The sequence below is a fragment of the Microplitis demolitor genome, chromosome 4 (genome assembly GCF_026212275.2).
Source record: "Microplitis demolitor isolate Queensland-Clemson2020A chromosome 4, iyMicDemo2.1a, whole genome shotgun sequence".
NCBI classification, from domain to species: Eukaryota; Metazoa; Arthropoda; class Insecta; order Hymenoptera; family Braconidae; genus Microplitis; species Microplitis demolitor.
Window position 1 is genome coordinate 117,918 of NC_068548.1, and position 17,083 is coordinate 135,000.

At 26.1% G+C, this 17,083-nt stretch overlaps 5 protein-coding genes across 8 annotated transcripts in view; 3 read left to right on the forward strand and 2 right to left on the reverse strand.

Moving 5' to 3' along the window:
- The first annotated feature begins 108 nt into the window (after positions 1 to 108).
- On the forward strand, positions 109 to 6,332 carry LOC103572555 (adhesion G protein-coupled receptor A3). The gene is made up of 6 exons (XM_008551199.2): positions 109 to 431; positions 637 to 1,096; positions 1,184 to 1,255; positions 1,386 to 1,457; positions 1,529 to 1,612; positions 1,668 to 6,332. Exons 2-6 carry the CDS (start codon positions 678 to 680, stop codon positions 5,533 to 5,535), a joined length of 4,515 nt encoding a protein of 1,504 aa, XP_008549421.1. The 5' UTR covers positions 109 to 431; positions 637 to 677; the 3' UTR covers positions 5,536 to 6,332.
- Positions 6,333 to 7,198: 866 nt separating this feature from the next.
- Positions 7,199 to 9,625, forward strand: LOC103572581 (spermine oxidase). The gene is made up of 7 exons (XM_008551225.3): positions 7,199 to 7,415; positions 7,631 to 7,892; positions 7,968 to 8,181; positions 8,477 to 8,713; positions 8,773 to 8,895; positions 8,963 to 9,165; positions 9,220 to 9,625. The coding sequence occupies exons 1-7, from the start codon at positions 7,199 to 7,201 to the stop codon at positions 9,443 to 9,445; spliced, it is 1,482 nt and encodes a 493-aa protein (XP_008549447.2). The 3' UTR covers positions 9,446 to 9,625.
- Positions 9,623 to 13,438, reverse strand: LOC103572554 (spermine oxidase). 2 transcript variants are annotated; one of them, XM_008551197.2, is made up of 9 exons: positions 13,178 to 13,438; positions 12,897 to 13,070; positions 12,552 to 12,825; positions 10,831 to 11,044; positions 10,406 to 10,765; positions 10,147 to 10,346; positions 9,962 to 10,085; positions 9,772 to 9,878; positions 9,623 to 9,710 (listed from the first exon to the last, which is right to left on the reverse strand). In XM_008551197.2, the coding sequence occupies exons 2-9, from the start codon at positions 13,042 to 13,044 to the stop codon at positions 9,689 to 9,691; spliced, it is 1,449 nt and encodes a 482-aa protein (XP_008549419.1). In that variant the 5' UTR covers positions 13,045 to 13,070; positions 13,178 to 13,438; the 3' UTR covers positions 9,623 to 9,688. The 2 variants fall into 2 exon arrangements, with proteins under 2 accessions (XP_008549419.1, XP_008549418.1); XM_008551196.2 differs by having other exon boundaries at positions 12,897 to 13,438.
- Positions 11,202 to 12,545, forward strand: LOC103572553 (uncharacterized). The gene is made up of 3 exons (XM_008551195.3): positions 11,202 to 11,761; positions 11,821 to 12,325; positions 12,407 to 12,545. The coding sequence occupies exons 1-3, from the start codon at positions 11,344 to 11,346 to the stop codon at positions 12,531 to 12,533; spliced, it is 1,050 nt and encodes a 349-aa protein (XP_008549417.1). The 5' UTR covers positions 11,202 to 11,343; the 3' UTR covers positions 12,534 to 12,545.
- Positions 13,439 to 15,857: 2,419 nt separating the features above from the next.
- LOC103572551 (cyclic AMP response element-binding protein A) overlaps positions 15,858 to 17,083 on the reverse strand; it is an 8,344-nt gene continuing 7,118 nt past the window's right edge. For 2 of the 3 annotated variants that reach the window (XM_008551193.3, XM_008551194.3), the window contains exon 4: positions 15,858 to 16,746. In XM_008551193.3, coding sequence (XP_008549415.1) covers positions 16,417 to 16,746 — 330 coding nt within the window. In that variant the 3' untranslated portion in view covers positions 15,858 to 16,416. The remainder of the gene's footprint in view (positions 16,747 to 17,083) is intronic. The other variant, XM_008551192.3, reaches the window with a different exon arrangement.

A 17,083-nucleotide genomic window follows, 5' to 3' on the forward strand; every position in this document is an offset into this window, starting at 1 on the left:
TTTTTCTGTGTAGCGAAACAAAATCTTCTTTATCATTGAAATAATGACAAGCTAACAAATAAAATATATGAGTACCGGCATATTTTGTTACTGGGAATATTGGCCGGATTGTTTTAATCTGTCAATTGTGGGTACAAAGCACATTAGAATAAACATTTACAATTACAATTAAAAAAAAAAGATAAATAGTATAAAAAAAAAAACAATTATTTTAATTTTTTATATTTTCCCGCGTCGTTTTCTTGACAAAAATTTATATTTTAAAAATGTGTAAATATATACTACAGTAATTTTTTAATTGAAATGAATATTCTGGGGATTTGCAATAAATTAATATGATTATTTATATTAAAAGAATTTTTTCCTTAATTGTTTATGAAGAAAAAATTTAATGAAATGTGATCGAATAAGAAAGTTGTTATTAATTGGCCGTAAGTTTATTTATTTTACACAATGTATATTAAATATATCGAGGTTATGTATAAACAACTTTTTTTTACTGCATTTATATATTTAAATAAATGAGATCATAATTTTTAAAATTATGAATTTCAAAATTCAAATATTTATGAAAAAAAAAGTATAAAAAATATTTGAATTGGTTTTTAAATAATTTGAAATGAAATTTATTTGTAGAGAGAGGCCCTCACTCTTAATCCCAAAAATTTACCTCAACAATGAGGATTATTTTTTTGATCCTTTGTCTGTCAATTGGAGCTTCAATAAATTTAATAAATGGACATACATGTCCAGCTCCATGTGATTGTAAACATGTTGGACCACAAGCAGAACGACTTAAAGTTAAATGTAACAAAGGATCTGATATACAAAACATAAAGGATATAAATATTGATGTTGTCAGTATTGAATTGTATCATCTCGATTTGAGTAAAAATAATATAAATTTTATCAGTAATGGAATTTTTAAAAATTTAACAAATTTGAAACGTCTTGATTTATCAGCAAATAAAATAAATAATTTAAATGAGGGCTCATTTGATGGTTTGGAAAATTTAGAACGTTTGGATTTAAGTAAAAATGAAATTTCTTCAATTGACCCGTTGGCTTTTCGACCCTTAACTGGTTTAAAAAAACTGTAAGTTACATGCACTTTTAAAAAAATTTACTTCACTTTTTCTTTGCAATTTAATTTTTTTATTGATTTTTATTTTTTTACGCTTAGTGACTTGTCATTTAACAAATTAAGCACGTTGGACTCGACTTTGTTTCATGATTTAACGTCAATAGAACGCTTGTAAGTATTTTTTTTATTTTTTTTTTATCGCTTATTATTATTATTACTATTTTTATTTTTGTTATCATCGATCCAAGAAATAATAATACGATTGTAGAAATGGAGGTAAAAAAAAATCTTTTTATTCCAGAAAACTCAATAATAATGCACTTAAAACATTAACAGAAGGGACATTTTATGGTTTAAAATTATTAAGACAATTGTAAGTAAAAATTGTTGCACTTATAATTTATAAAATTGTATTAAAACAATAATTTATTTATTATTTATCAGAGATTTATCAAATAACCCATGGGAATGCGATTGTTATCTTTATTGGCTGAGTAATTGGAAAAACACATCAGTATTTAAATTAAAGTAAGTTATTTAATAAATGAATTTAATATGATAATAAATAAATAATTATTTTCAGTCCTGTGCCAACATGTAATTCACCTGGTAATTTTCACGGTAAACCAATACCTGATCTCAAATACTCGAATGACTTTCAATGTGACTGGATATCGCCAACTCTTGAGATATTTCCCTCACAAAATCAGGTTGTATTTTCTGGTGATTCAATTTCTCTTAAATGTTCAGCTCCGAGTATAACAGACGATCGTACAGCAAAATTACTTTGGCAATGGACACCAAGTTTACTAACTCTAACTCCTCTCGCGGATCCAGTTGATACATTGTCTAATATTAAAGTTGACAATCGTTATTTGGCTGACAGTGGAATAATTGACAGTTCATTGAGTATTTTTCCAGTAACAAAAGAACACAATGGCCAGTGGAATTGTTTTTTGATATCAATATACGGTAACAAATCAAAAGCAATTAATATAATTGTTATTTCAAATGATACACGTTACTGTCCACTTGCAATAACACGAACAAATAAAGGTGTGTATGCTTGGCCCAGGACAATAGTAGGCTGGAAAGTTGAACTTCCATGTGAGGGAATAAGTTTATCCAGTTTGATATCATTATCTCGTGCTACGTATCAATGTAATTCAACAGGCCATTGGACAAACTTAAACACTGAATCATGTCCTTTTATGTCTCCCATTACTCGTGCACTTCAGCAATACGCCAACATGAATCTTTCTTTGGCCGACGATCTCATGGAGACCTTCAAGAGATTTGCAAATTACACTCATCCCTACCAATTGTCTGATCCTATTGATCTGGATTTTATTGCGAAAACCCTAGAAAATTACTTAAACTTCCTTACTCATGACAAAGATCTTCCATTATTTATAATAGCTGCTATCACATCACTATTAAAATGTCAAAAAGATTTGATTCAACGCGCTGAAGTTGATTATAAAGCTGCAAGTCGTCTAATTTCAATTGTAGAATCAGTGACAAAAGCTACACCAGCTTTGCAGATTCACGATAAAACTCTTGCGTTAGAAGAATTTCGTGTTAATGCAGAAAGTTTTGTTGGGTTATCGTGTACCTGGTATTCTAGTACTCTTCCAGAAGATTTAGACACCCGTTTCTTACATTGTGCTACTAGTAATCGAACGGCTATTCTTAATATTAAGGATAAAGTTATTGAAGCGTCAATTCGATTGCCATCATCACTTCTTGCCCAACAGCAGCATTTTGAACAAGATATGTCACTGATGGTAAGCATGTACAGTGATAGTCGTCTTTTTCCATCACCCGCAACCAGAGTCGTAAACTCTGCGGTTATTGGCAGCCGGATAATTGATCTAGATGTTAATTTAACAGAACCAGTAATCGTTATGTTAAAATCATCATATTCACATCCAATTCCTGTGATATGGAGCTCTGAAATATCAGTAAATGGTTCACGTTGGACACGTGAAGGTTGTCATTTTGCAAATTTTATTAACAATCTAGTTGTTTTTCATTGCAATCGGCTGGGTTACTACGGATTACTGGAAGATTTATCATACCGTTTGGCAACAAATAAAACTGGGGCACTTTTCCGTTATTCATATCCAGCAATTTATGTGGGAACATTTGTACTTATCGTTTGTCTTACAAGTACATCAGTGACATACATAATTTGTTATGCATCTATTTCCATGCCTAAACGTGCTAAACATAGTGTTATAAACACCTGGATCTCGATAACGCTTTTGAGTTTTCTCTATACATTTGGAATTCAGCAAACTGAAAATGTTGAAATATGTCAAAGCGTTGGATTAATTTTACATTACCTGTCATTGTGTTCATTACTATGGATGGCCGTTAGCGCAAGTAATATGTATAAGAGACTGGCTAAAAATACCCAAGAACTTGTATCTGATGATGAAATTCCCGAACAACCAATTCAGAAACCTCTTTTAGGTCTTTATCTAGTAGGTTGGGGTATAGCCTTAATAGTCTGTGGTATCAGTGGTGCTGTAAATTTACGTGAATATGCTGGTTACTCTTATTGCTTTCTTACTAAAGCACCAGCACTCTCTGCACTCTTTGTACCAGCTGTAATTTTGATCTTTTATCTCTTTATATTTTATTTGCTAGTGCGATGTACGATTCGTAATGTTGATCACAATGGTCAGTTGAGTGAAGGAACTCAGGCTACGGAAAATATGGATTTAGAATTATTGGAACCACATGAAAATCGTGATCAAGCAAGTATGAGTGTCACAGTATCATCTGAAATTGATGATTTGGAATATTCACAAATAACTCAATTAAAAGGTCACATTATTCTTTTAATCCTCTACATATTAACTTGGGTATCAGCTGCTGCTTCAACTATTTCTCAAGTATTTATTCATTTTCCATATGCCGAAACGATTTTTTCCATTGGCTACGCCCTGTCTTCCTCAGCTCTCGGCTGTTTTGTTTTTTTATTTTACGGACTTTCACGTAATGATGTAAGATCTCAATGGGCACTAATGAGATGTTGGCTTAGACGAAAAAAAAATAATTGCTGTCGTACCCGTAGTGTCTCAGATGCACGTCCAGCTCTTCCAACACAATCATTGGTTCAAAATTTACCTATTATTAATCATCCAACTCATTTATCAGATTCAAATTCTGTGAGTTCTAGGCATACTAGTGTATCGCCTATGGCAATAGCTCATGTGTTAAAGACACCAGAACGTGAATCACCAAATAAAAAAACAAATGTTAATCTTGTGGTTCTCCATCGTCAACAGTATCGTTCTAATAATTCTGTTAAAACTTACACAGAATCAGCGCCCGTTAGCGTTGAAATGTTTTACAATCCCCATCAAAGTGGTGTAGCTAGAAAATTTTTTAAAAAACAACGTCGTCATAAGCACAATAATTTAGGACCACGAAAACAGGGTGACGGTGGTGCTACAAGTGATGGCGGAAGCTGTATTTCAATTCCACGTCCCGCTGTATCGGGAGATGGCCACGAAAGAATAGAAACTATTTTTGGTAGTAGTGCTAAAGTTAATAACACAAATATTCATGTTGAAATGAATCCTGTAGCTGACGCTAAAAATGTCAATATGCTTTCAGACAGTGGAAGTATGTCTGAAGGTGTACGTTATATAATTGGACAGGAAATAGTACGTCAAGGAAGTAAAAAAGTAAATAATGATAATCCTGAACGTAGTTCAGTTCGTAGAATTGAACGAATAGAATTAGCTGGTGGATTAAGTCCTCCTGAATCAGATGAAACACGAACAGATGAAGAAAAACATTTGCGTAATGTTTCACAACAGTGTAGTTTAGAATATAGTTCAGAAATTGAATTAACAGCTGCAATTACAAGTGAGCGCAGTGATCATAATTTACCTGAAATTTGTGAGACTCCAGAGACTCCTGAAAAAATATCCGATAATTTTCGTTACTCTAGTTGTGGAGAAATAAATTCACAGGATCATCAAGATGATGATAAAAATTTTAATGCTGTGGATCCAAGATTTCGAGATCTAAAAACCTGTGAAAGACACTCGAGTTTATATGATTTAGATTTAGAATGTCGTAGATTGGATTTTGATAAACATGAAGCAACTTCTATAAGTGGAAGTTCATCAAGATCAAGACAGAGACAAAATTCAAGGCATTCTGATGCTGATGGTAGTTTTAAAGAACTATTCAGTGGTTCGCTGACAGATGTAAGAATTCCAACAGGTTTTGCTAAAGATTTCAGTTCTTTAACAGATTTAGCAGCAATTGATGTTACGTTGGGAGCGACAAGGCATTTAGATATGAATGCAAGCATCGGAGTTGACTATGAGGATACTAATTACAGTACAGCCCATTATACAGATGATACTGCTCTTGATGAAGAAATGCTGTTGGATAATCCAATTAAGAAAGAAACTAGTGTTTAGATTGTTTTATTGTAGTATATTTTATAAGTGATGAATAAGTATTAATAGCCCTAAGGTGATAAAAATTTTTTTTCTTTTTCGATCAAACAATTTTATTATAATCTATTTTAATTTTTATTAAGTACTTGAGTGTTTGCTTGATATCTATAAGAAAATAGTTTTATTTATACAAATTTTGAGACTGCAACATTCTCGATACAAAAAAATCATGAAAACAATATGATGTCTATTGCCGTAGCACTGCCATGATCAATACGCCTGGTTTCCGATGAATAAAAAAATAGTCTTTCATAAATTTTTAATAAAAAATAAATTTTCTTATCATACTAGGGTATAAAAAAAAAAAGATTTCAAAGATCTTCCATTTAATTGTATATTTTTTATTTTCGTGCCAAGTGATTTGATCTTTGATTGGCCATAATTTTTTTAAATTTATTACATTTTCGAGTAATTGATTTTTTAAAATTTAATGTATATAATTTAGCTACGAAAAAATAGTTGTAATGATAATAATAGTAAATAGTTATTAAAATAAGGATAATACGCTTTCGTGCTCGCTTTGGCAATTAAATTGTACGCGATAATAATCATGTTTTTTATTTTAAGCAAAATTAATTTTTTTTATTACAAAAATTTTATGATTTATTACCCATTATTAATCAATTAATTTAATTAGTTGAACAATTTTGATAATCAGTTGTGTTTTTTTTATTTTTTATATTAATTTTTTTTTTATTACAATTATTAAGACTGAAGAGATGAAATTTTTTTACAACGAAATTATACAATAGAATTGATAGACAAATTGACTAATGTTTAATAAATAAATGTTTACTATATAAATATATATATATATAAAGATATGTATACATTATATAAAAAAAAAACTATGTAAATAATTTGTACTTTGAACAAAGAAAATAAATAAAATTTATGTTAATTGTATATTTTTTCAGGTAAATTGCTTAGAAATATTTGGATATTATTGTATTTGTCTTTATATTCGAATTTTCATAAAAACTTATCGTATTAAATTATTGTCAAGTTAAAATATGAAATTATTAAACGTAAAAAAAAATGTGGTTCCTGGGGGGATCGAACCCACGACCTTCGCATTATTAGCACGACGCTCTAATCGTTAACTATTATTATAAATTTACAAGTAATAAAAATTTATCAGAGAATTGATAATTTATTTAAAAAAAAAAAAAAAAAAAAAAAAATTCCCCCGCACGTTGATTAAGATGGCGAGTATTTTTAAATGTACTAGAGATTTTAAATAATCTGTTTTACCCGCTGTCACTTGCGCTCGTTCTAAAATTAAATTTGAATAGTAAACTGAAAAATTTTCAACAATCGAACAAACTCATATTTTTCAAAATTGGAAATTATTTAGCGGCAAGATAGGAAAAAAAAATAATAAACATACAATAATACGTTATAAATTATAATAAAATTATGACCTTTAACTATTATAATGATATAAAATAGAATAGAGCATATATTATCTGAGAGCACAGGGAGTAAAGATTATCTCAGTTACTATATATTAACAATAACTAGAGTAATTCATGGTCAGATTTATATTATAAAATTGAAAAATCGCCGCAAATAACAGCTAGTCTTATTGCGATTTACATTTATTAAAATTATTTTAAACAAAATGTTACAGTATATACTGTTTATATTTATAATTATAAATTCAATGATAAATAATTATGCTTCAACGGAATTAAATGATAACGCAAGAATAATAATTGTTGGTGCTGGTGCCTCAGGTATTGCAGCAGCATCAAAGTTATTTCAAAATGGTTTTAAAAATATTAAATTAATTGAAGCTGAAAATCGAATAGGTGGTCGCCTTTATGCTGTTAAAATAGGTAATTATTTTTACATTCAAAATTAATTAGACCTTGAATGAGATTTTATCGAGTTATTATACCATAAATATATGATTTGCTTATTTAAAATGATAAAAATATTTTTTATCAGTTACTATATTTCTTCTTTTTTTTTTTATAAAATCGGTGACATTTTGACCCAAACCAAGTTATTGAATAATAAATTAGGATTAAATTATTATATATTTCTATAGGTGATTATATGGTAGATATGGGTGGTCAGTGGGTGCATGGTGAAAAAAATAATGTTGCATTTGAATTAGCTTGGCCACTAGGTCTTATTGAACCATTTAATGTAACAATGAAATGGACATCTAGAATATATAAATCTGATGGTCAATCACTATCCGAAAAATTAAGCACAATCTTGAGTGAATACTATTTTGGTCTCATGAGCAATATTAATGGTATTGATGATTCAAAAACTGTATCTTACGGGGAACATGCGCAAGCAGAGTATATTTTTATTGTTTTTATTTACTGAAATTGATGATAAATCTTTTATTTCATTGATAAAATTATTTTTTTAAGAATGCAAGAGTTTTTTAAAACTTACCCAGAAATAACAGATGATCTGAAAAAACCACTCTTGCATTTATTTAATTTAGTACAGGGAGCATCTGATGGTTCGGATGATTGGAATAAAATTTCAGCAAAGAGTTTTAAAAATTATCTTGAATGTGAAGGTGATCAATCTATTAATTGGAAAGAACGAACTTATTCAACGATATTAGATATATTAATGGTACTATAAATTAATTTCATTACCCAAGTAAAAATATTTAACTGAAATCAATTTAAATAAAAAGGCTCTAAATTTCCGTATATATATATATATATATTTTTTTTTAACAATAAAATTTAAAAAATTTTAAAGCAATATAATATAGAAAATTTGTATGTATTCGAGCATTTTTAGGTCTAATTGTCGGCCACTTTTCAACTGACATAAAAATTTTATTATTTTTTTGGCTTTAAATTTATTTACTTGAGTCAACATCACATATAATTAAGTTTAAAAAAAATAATAAATTTAACAGAAAAAATATCCAAATCCTGAGGAGGAACTGCCAATTATAAATAATACTATTTTAAATTCAAAAGTTGTTAAAATAAATTTGGATACAGCAAATCCACCGGTTCAAGTAATTACTCAAGACGGTAAATCATATTTGGCTGATCACGTTATCTTAACACCATCTTTGGGAGTATTAAAAGCTGATTATAATAAATTATTTAACCCGCCGCTACCTGATAATAAAATAAACGCTATTCAAGTACGTGACATTTAATTATAATTTAAATCGCTTAATTGATAATTAATCTTAATTTATAGAATATTGAAATGGGGCATGTAGCTAAAATATATTTATTTTATGATAATCCATGGTGGCATGATGGTATTTATTACAAATCTTTATTATGGACTGAACAAGATAAAAAAAAAATAGAGAACGATGTAAGTTAAAATTATTAATTAAATTAATTAATAAAATATTTATTTCTGTTTTTTAAAAATATTTAAGCCGGAAACAAGATGGTTATCTGGAGTTTATGAAGTAATTGATGTAGAGCATAAACCAAAAATAATATGCCTATGGATGACTGGTCCATATGTCACAGAAATGGAACAAGTACCGGAAGATAAATTTCGTAGTCAAATACTTGAACTATTAAATCAATTTTTTGGACATTCTTATAACTTAACGCAACCTTCTGAAATAGTGAGGTACTCAATATAAATATATAATAGTTTTATTATTAATTAATTTATAATTTTTAGATCTATGTGGAATACAAATGATAATTTCCTTGGTACATATAGTTGGCGTAGCGTTAACTCGGATTTAAAAAATGCGCGTTATCAAGATTTGGCCGAGCCAATTATAAAAAATTATAAACCTGTGTTATTATTTGCGGGTGAAGCTACAGATGAACGCTATTCGACTGTTCATGGTGCAATTCATTCAGGGTGGCGTGAAGCTGATCGATTAATTAATTTATATTGATCAGTTAACATTAATTGAGTGCTATTACATATTTCAGATAATTCGCTTTGTAATTTATAACAACAATAATATAAATATCTATTTTATTTTTCTCATATTTTATTTATAAAATATATATGAAATTAATTTTAGTATAAAAAATCTGTATTTATTTATAACAATAAAAAAATTTTTTTTTTTTTTTTTGTTCTTATAATAATCAATTTATTTGTACATTAATTCATAAAAGATCTTGATTTATTTTTACAATCGTGAGTTAATTTGCCTGAAATAAAAATTTAAAAAATCAAATGATTATAATTAAAATATTATTTATAATTAATTACCTGTAATAATTAATTAAACGTTTAGCTTCACGTTCCCCGGACTCAATTGCGCCGTGTACTGTTGAAAAATAATGCTCGTGTGTTGCTTCTCCAGCAAACATAATAATCTTTAATACAAAGTAAAAAAGTAAATTTTTTATTTTAATAATTAGATCCGGGAATAAAAAAAAGTATTGTTGTGTTTTTTTACCGGGTTCCCATTTTTCCCAACAATTGGCTCAGCTAATTTACTTGCAGTGGCATTCAGTTGTTCTGATTTTAAACTACGGTATGAGTAACAACCCATAACATGTTCATCAGTTGTCCACTGAGATCTAAGAAAAAAAATAAATAAATAAAAGTTTAAAATTTAAATAATTAATCTAAAAAAATTACCTTAAAATATTTATTGGCCGTGGAATATCATAAGTATTTCCAAAAAATTTATTTAATAATTTATATAAATTATCTTCGATATTTTTATCACTCAATTTTTCAATATATCGAGAACTTGGCCCAATAATCCAGCCGCAAAGTACTCGTGGTTGATAATCGACAGTCAAAAATTCAAAAACATCAGTTAGCCATTCACTGCCCTTTAAAAATAATAAAAATGTTATTACAAATTTGTTGCCTTATTACTTATTTTAATTACCTTATTCATAGACAAAAAATTTTTTTTATCTTGATCTCGCCAAATTAATCCAAAGCCAACTGAATTTTCGGGCCACCAACGATACGGAAACTCGATAAATATTTTATTGACAGATCCAAAATTTAATCCTTCAATCGTCTGTTGTTTAATTGGAGGTAACAAAGGATTAAATAAACTATTGTGTTTATTTTTTAAAACACCAAGTGACGTTGTTACAATTACATTTGATGCCGTATAATTATTACCGTCAGTTGTCGTCACTATTATTTTATTAGGGTCAGTGTAATTTATATTCTTAACTTGTTGGGATAATTTTATTTTATCTTCAATGTTTACAGATAATTTTTTTTTTATATCATCCTGTAATAAATTCGGACAATAAATAAACTATGAATTTATTATTAAATGTGTATTTAAATATTTACCATTAATAATTTTAATATCATTCGATATCCGTTATTTTTCCAATTCAATAGCGAATCACCTTCACACGACCAGTACTCAAGGATACCGCGTGTTGATACATCAAACCAGGTATCACTTCCTTGTATACTATCATCAAAACGTTCCATCCATCCTAAGATTTCTTTAGCTCTTTCTTCACTTGTAAATTTATTTTTTTCATACGTTTTGTAATACCTGCAATAAACATTTACATATTTTTTTCAAATTCAATTGAAATGTTAATTTATTTTAAATAAATTTAAATTTTCCCGCCAATAATTCAAATATAATTATTGGCCTTGAATGAAAATTTATTCATTATTATTATTTATAATCATATTAATGTCGCTGATGACGTCATATTATGTCTAATATCGCGATAAATATAAAATAAAATTTTTTAGCCTCTAAAAATAATCTGCAATTATTAAAATCAATTGAAAATATCATTTCAGAGATAAATAATTTATAAAATATTTCTACGTCTTATCAGAATGAATTTGGAAGTTAAAATACCAGGAGCACCAAATTTAGATACGACGTTGATAAATTTATTTAAAAAAACATCAAATATTCATGTAGGATTTATATTTGATGGTAATCAGCAATTATTGCAATTACTATGTTTATTATTGAGTTCGACGCCAGCTGGTAAATTATATAAAGGATGGCAAGATTTTGGTAATGAGTTAAAATTGACAAGAGAACAATTACAGTGCATTGAATATAATTTTAAAGGACTACAAGATCCAACTTATTATGTTTTATTGACTTTTTCACAATTATCTGAATCAACGATCGATAAATTATTGATTGCTTGTCAAAATATAAAACGTTTTGATATTCTTAATAGAATTATTTCTCCTTTAAATATTTTTATTGATAATTTATCTGTCGATCATCATTGTCCAGGTACTTTTTTACTTATTTTTAATTTTTAACGATTCGTGACTTTTTTTGTTTCTTTTTAGGAATATTAAGACCTAAGACTTTACCAAGAGTTCCATTAGTTTTAAAACCACTAATTGCTGAAAATACTTGTCTAAGTAATTTACCAGCAAATAATAATTTACATAATAACAATATAAATAATTATGGACGTAATAGTGATGATAAAAAAAATTACGGGAGTATTGTAATGTTGACATTTACAAAAGACGGTGAAAATATATCAAAACATATATGTAAAATATTACGAGAACAAAATCCTAAAATAGGTGTCGTTATATTGCAAGAACAAGAAAAATTTGTTTTTTCAAGATCTGAGGAATTTGTTGATGATTGTTTCAAACAAGTTAATTATATTATACCGATATTAACTTCCGGTTATATTAAACATATCACTAATTTAAATAATGATGATAATGATGATGAGTATAATTTATTCAATAATTTAGATTATAAGTATGTCAAATATTTATACTCATTAATGCGCTTTGAATATTTTAAAAATAATTGTAAAAACAATCGTATCAGGTAATTGTTATTTTGTTTTTTGTTTTTTTTTTTTTTTTTTTTTTTTAAATTAGTAAAGTAATTGGTATAAATTATTTTTAGGTGTATTGTGCCCAATGAAGAATTATTGTCAATTATAAAAACGGACTTACATCCTTGTTTGCAAGCTTGGTTCAAATATTCCGAAATAGAATTATTTACGAAAAATATTTTGTTAAAAAAATTTTAATTTTTAAAAAATACTTACTCACTAATAAAGTAATCACCGTATGATTTGAATTTTTCTTCATTTCCTTTTAAATTTTTATCAACTTGATCAGATATTAAGTAAAATAATTTCCAAATTTCAGCAGATTCTTTAGTTGGTAAAATTTTACCATCAGATGTTGCAAAAATATGATTTTCGTAATTTTTTAATTTACTTGATGATTCAATCAGTCCATGAGGTTGTGCCAATTTATAAACGACGTTTCCTTTTTCTCCATGAACCCATTGTGCACCTAAATCTACTACATTGTCTCCTAGAATAAATATTTTAATTTTATTATCAATCAATTAAATTTTATTTTAATAATTAATTATTCGTTCTTACCGAATTCAGTTGTAAAAATACGTCCACCAATACGATTCTTAGCTTCTAAAATAATTAATTCATTTAAATTGTTTTTAATTAAATGACAGCCAGCTGATATACCAGATGCTCCAGCTCCAATAATTATAACTTTTGTCTTAATGTTCATTTCTAAATCTCTCACACGATTAAGACCTTCAACATATACAACATATACAGAGTACTCTTTTAACATCAATATTATATAAATATTTTTAGATAAATAATTATCAATTTTATCATATTATTTTTATTAAACGTACGTTTTTTTTTACTTTTGTCGTACTCGTTGTACTTAACCTCTTTTTTTATTGTTATTTATTTACTTTTTTTTTGTCTGTTGGCGATTTTTAATTTTCGGCGGCAAAATATGATTTTTTTTTTTCTTTAAATGCGGGAAATTTAAATTTTAGGAAAATGATTAATTGATTTTATCTACGATTATTACGTCGCATTAACATATAGTTAAATTAGGGAGACTTTGAGTTTCGTATATTTCCGATTTTTCACCCCCACCATTTAAATTTAAGACCTAAGGCATACGTCTTGATGGTGGGAGTAAAAAAAAAAAAAACCGAAGAAAAAAGAGCAGATGAAAAATTAAAGTTTTTACAGTGAAAAAGGCCTTCGGGACAAAAATCTTTAAACATTAAAGCTTAAACTGTAATTTTAGAAATTTGTTATAGTAATAAAATTAATAAAATTTTATGCAGCAAATTTTACAATTTGAAATGTAGTTTTAGTTAAATAAATCTTAAAAGCATTATTTACTTTTTATTTTAAATTCTTGCTTTATTTAAAAATTAATAGTTAATAGGTGAAACTGTAGAAATTAAGTTTTATGACAAAATATCGGATTATTTTGGTATTGAGAAGGATTGAAAAAGATTCAAAAATTTAAATTCATTTGAATCAGTTGAATTTGTATATTTTAATTGCTGTTGAAAACGGTTGAATTACCAAAAAAATTTTTTTGAAAATGTAGGAATATAAGAGAAGAATAATTGACAAGTTGTTGTAAAAATAAATAAAAAAAAGTAAATATCCGAAGTGTAAAGTTTTGTTTATCCGATTATAAAATTTTAAACCGGGACAGTGACACACTGACGTAAATTAAACGTCAGTCAGCCATATTTTGCCTCTGAAAATCTCCGATTGTATCAGGATACCAGGAATAAGTTGTAGTTGTCAAGTCAACTAAGTTGTAAAAATAAATCTTACTTTCTTTTATGGTATCCTAATACTATCAGGATAACATAAGTCTAATAGAGTAGAGTTTCACCTGAAGAATGTCGAAATTTAAATATTTACTTTATTAATACCACGAATAATTTAAAAATATCTTTATTAGTTTTTTTTTTGTAATTATCTATAAATAGATTAATTGTTATAGATTTAAAAAAATAAGGCAGTAGATTTATTTTTTTATTTATTTAACAATTTATAACGATATCAATTTTTCATTACAAATATATATATATTTATATGTTTTAATTATTATTGATAGCACACTTAATAAATAACTATTATTTTTCTCTATTATTAAATATATATAGATTTTTTTATAAACAATATATTTTATTTATGTAATGGAATATTTTTATTGTATTAATTATCAATTTATTTATTTTATTTACAAAAATTAAAAATCCTATAAATAAGTTTCTTAAATCAAAAAAAAAAAAAAAAAAAATAATGGAATAAATGCGATGGTAATAAACAAATGCGTTATTTACATTTTAATGTTGTTTTTTTTTATGGGAAACAAATTGTCGTAACTTAAAATATAAATTTTAATTATTAATTTTTTATTTAACTAATTCGTCATATATTTTAATTACATATTATCGCATGTAAAAGTTATAATTAATATAGTTGTGAGATTTTTTATTAAGTAACAAATTAATTAATATAATATTAATTGCACATTCTTAATTAATGCACAAACCCAATCATATTTATCTTAAATCAGCCTCTAGACTTTATTTGATAAGTCAATTAAATTTATTATAATAAAAAAAAATCCAGTTGAAAAAAAATAATGTACAAAATTTAAATTCACTAGAAGATTAGGCACGACTTGAATGTATTTTTTCTCAATAGTGAATTTAAAAAATATTTTTTAGAATTTTTAAAAATTCTCATCATGAGAAAAATTTAGATGGCTTCTTAGTCTAGTTAGTTTTTAATAGACATCATAGATACTTTAGATCTAAAAAAGATAAAAGTTATTTATAGAAAAAAAGTTACAACATTTTTTATTTTTTTTGTACCTGCTACTCTTTTGTAATTTCTTTTAGATATTGACCGACAGATAATTTTATCTTAAATCTATTTTTAATGTTACGATTACAAGCTTTTTGTATTTTTTTTCTTCTATAACATTTTAGTTTTTACAACGTAAATTATTTTCGTAACTTTTTTTAATTTTTATTTTACTCTCATTCCTTATAACAAAAAAAAAAAAAAAATATTGTTGATAAAAAATATATTTCTCTATTACTAAAAAAAAAAAAAAAAAAAAAAAAAAAAAAAAAAAAAAAAAAATCTACACTTAAATATATTTTTTATCAACGTTTTTTTTTTTTTATCATATTTATTGTTATTTTTACTATCAGTACTTATCTATCATTATTTCTGTCGGAATTCAATTTCAATTGTCTATTATTTTTTATGTCAAAAAATATATTTTATTTTTTTTAAATTTGTTACACTCATCAATAATAATAATTATTACAAAAAAAATTAATTATAGTGCTACATAATTTTTCTATTATTTATTAAGACACTTATTATATTTTTAAATCATTATTTGTACAATCGTTCAGTGTCATTTATTATTAATTAATTAATTATATGAATCATTTTTTTATAAATTTCATTATAAAAAAAAAAAAAAAAAAAATTATCACTTAAAAAAATATTTAATATACAAAATAATAATAATAAATCTGTATAAATTTTTATCATTAAATTAATTAATTAAACTATTTTTTTAAAAATTATATTATGGACGAATCATGATAAATATTTTAATATTTTATTTTTTCAATAGTTTTTGGAAGTTAAGACTCTTGCACTAAAAAAATTGACCTGTTACGATGTCAATTGACAGACTAGGCACAGAAGTTAAAAAAAATTGTGATTACTATCTGAGATTGCAGGAAGACTTGTTGTAATGTAAGAAGAGATTCTAATGTTGGTATTTAAACAATTAAATGTATTTTCAAAAAGAGCAAAGTGATAATTTAATAAAAATTTTTTTTATTCCTTAAAATCAAATGAAATATATTTTATACTCAACTAGAATCTCTCAAAAAATAAAAAAAATTCATTTCTATATTAATTACGATATTTTTTAAACAAAATCAGTCGTACTAACTTTGGCTTATTATAAAAACTTAATTTATTTATAGTTTAATTAATTTAATAAATTAATATATTTTTAATAATTAAAAAAAGATAATTGCAATGGTTTATTTAATTATTTAAATATTTAAAACTAAGATTTTTGACGAGCGACAAGGGCTTGAAGATGTTCCAGTTCTTTCATCAATTCACGATTTGTCTGTTCAAGTGTACTAACACGATTGCGATAATTTAAATTTTCATTTGACAAAATACTTACTTTCCTCTCTAAACCATCCATATATTCTTTTTTCTTTCGTCGTGATTCTTGTGCTGATATTTTATTTTTTATTTTTCTACGTACTTTTTTTAATGATTTTTCTTCTTGTTTTGTTAATGGTAACTTTGTTGGTACTGGATAACCTTCAGCTATTAATGTACGTTTTTCTTCTTCAGTAAGAATCAATGTACCTGTTGATCCCTTCTAAAAAATAAATAAAAAACAAAAAATGTATACATAATTACTTAATTGGTTAATAAATAATAATTACTACAGTAGAACAGTCTATTTCCTTTTTTTTTTTTCTTTAAATTATTGAAGAAAAAATGTGACTGGAAGCATGTAAGGAAGTAGGTGATGGGAAGACCATAACAAAAATAATAAACAGAGTGGACCCAGACAACATACAAAACAGAGTAGAGAAAAACCAGAAAACAAAACTGGAAGTTGAAATTCAAGGACACTTGGTTAGAATCAACGACTTACAATACTACGGGATGGACAAAAAAATAAAACAGGAAATAAGGGAGGAAAGTTACTG

Coding starts and splice junctions, on each gene's coding strand:
- LOC103572555 (XM_008551199.2), top strand. CDS start 678: ATGAGGATTATTTTTTTGATCCTTTGTCTGTCAATTGGAGCTTCAATA. Junction 1,097..1,183: donor TTAACTGGTTTAAAAAAACT/GTAAGTTACATG, acceptor TTTTACGCTTAG/TGACTTGTCATTTAACAAAT. Junction 1,458..1,528: donor TTAAAATTATTAAGACAATT/GTAAGTAAAAAT, acceptor ATTATTTATCAG/AGATTTATCAAATAACCCAT.
- LOC103572554 (XM_008551196.2), bottom strand. CDS start 13,110: ATGTTAAAAGAGTACTCTGTATATGTTGTATATGTTGAAGGTCTTAAT. Junction 10,347..10,405: donor ATTTTTTGTCTATGAATAAG/GTAATTAAAATA, acceptor TTATTTTTAAAG/GGCAGTGAATGGCTAACTGA. Junction 10,086..10,146: donor CGGCCAATAAATATTTTAAG/GTAATTTTTTTA, acceptor TTTTTTTCTTAG/ATCTCAGTGGACAACTGATG.
- LOC103572553 (XM_008551195.3), top strand. CDS start 11,344: ATGAATTTGGAAGTTAAAATACCAGGAGCACCAAATTTAGATACGACG. Junction 11,762..11,820: donor TGTCGATCATCATTGTCCAG/GTACTTTTTTAC, acceptor GTTTCTTTTTAG/GAATATTAAGACCTAAGACT. Junction 12,326..12,406: donor TGTAAAAACAATCGTATCAG/GTAATTGTTATT, acceptor AATTATTTTTAG/GTGTATTGTGCCCAATGAAG.
- LOC103572581 (XM_008551225.3), top strand. CDS start 7,199: ATGTTACAGTATATACTGTTTATATTTATAATTATAAATTCAATGATA. Junction 8,182..8,476: donor CGATATTAGATATATTAATG/GTACTATAAATT, acceptor TAAATTTAACAG/AAAAAATATCCAAATCCTGA. Junction 8,896..8,962: donor AAAAAAAAATAGAGAACGAT/GTAAGTTAAAAT, acceptor AAAATATTTAAG/CCGGAAACAAGATGGTTATC.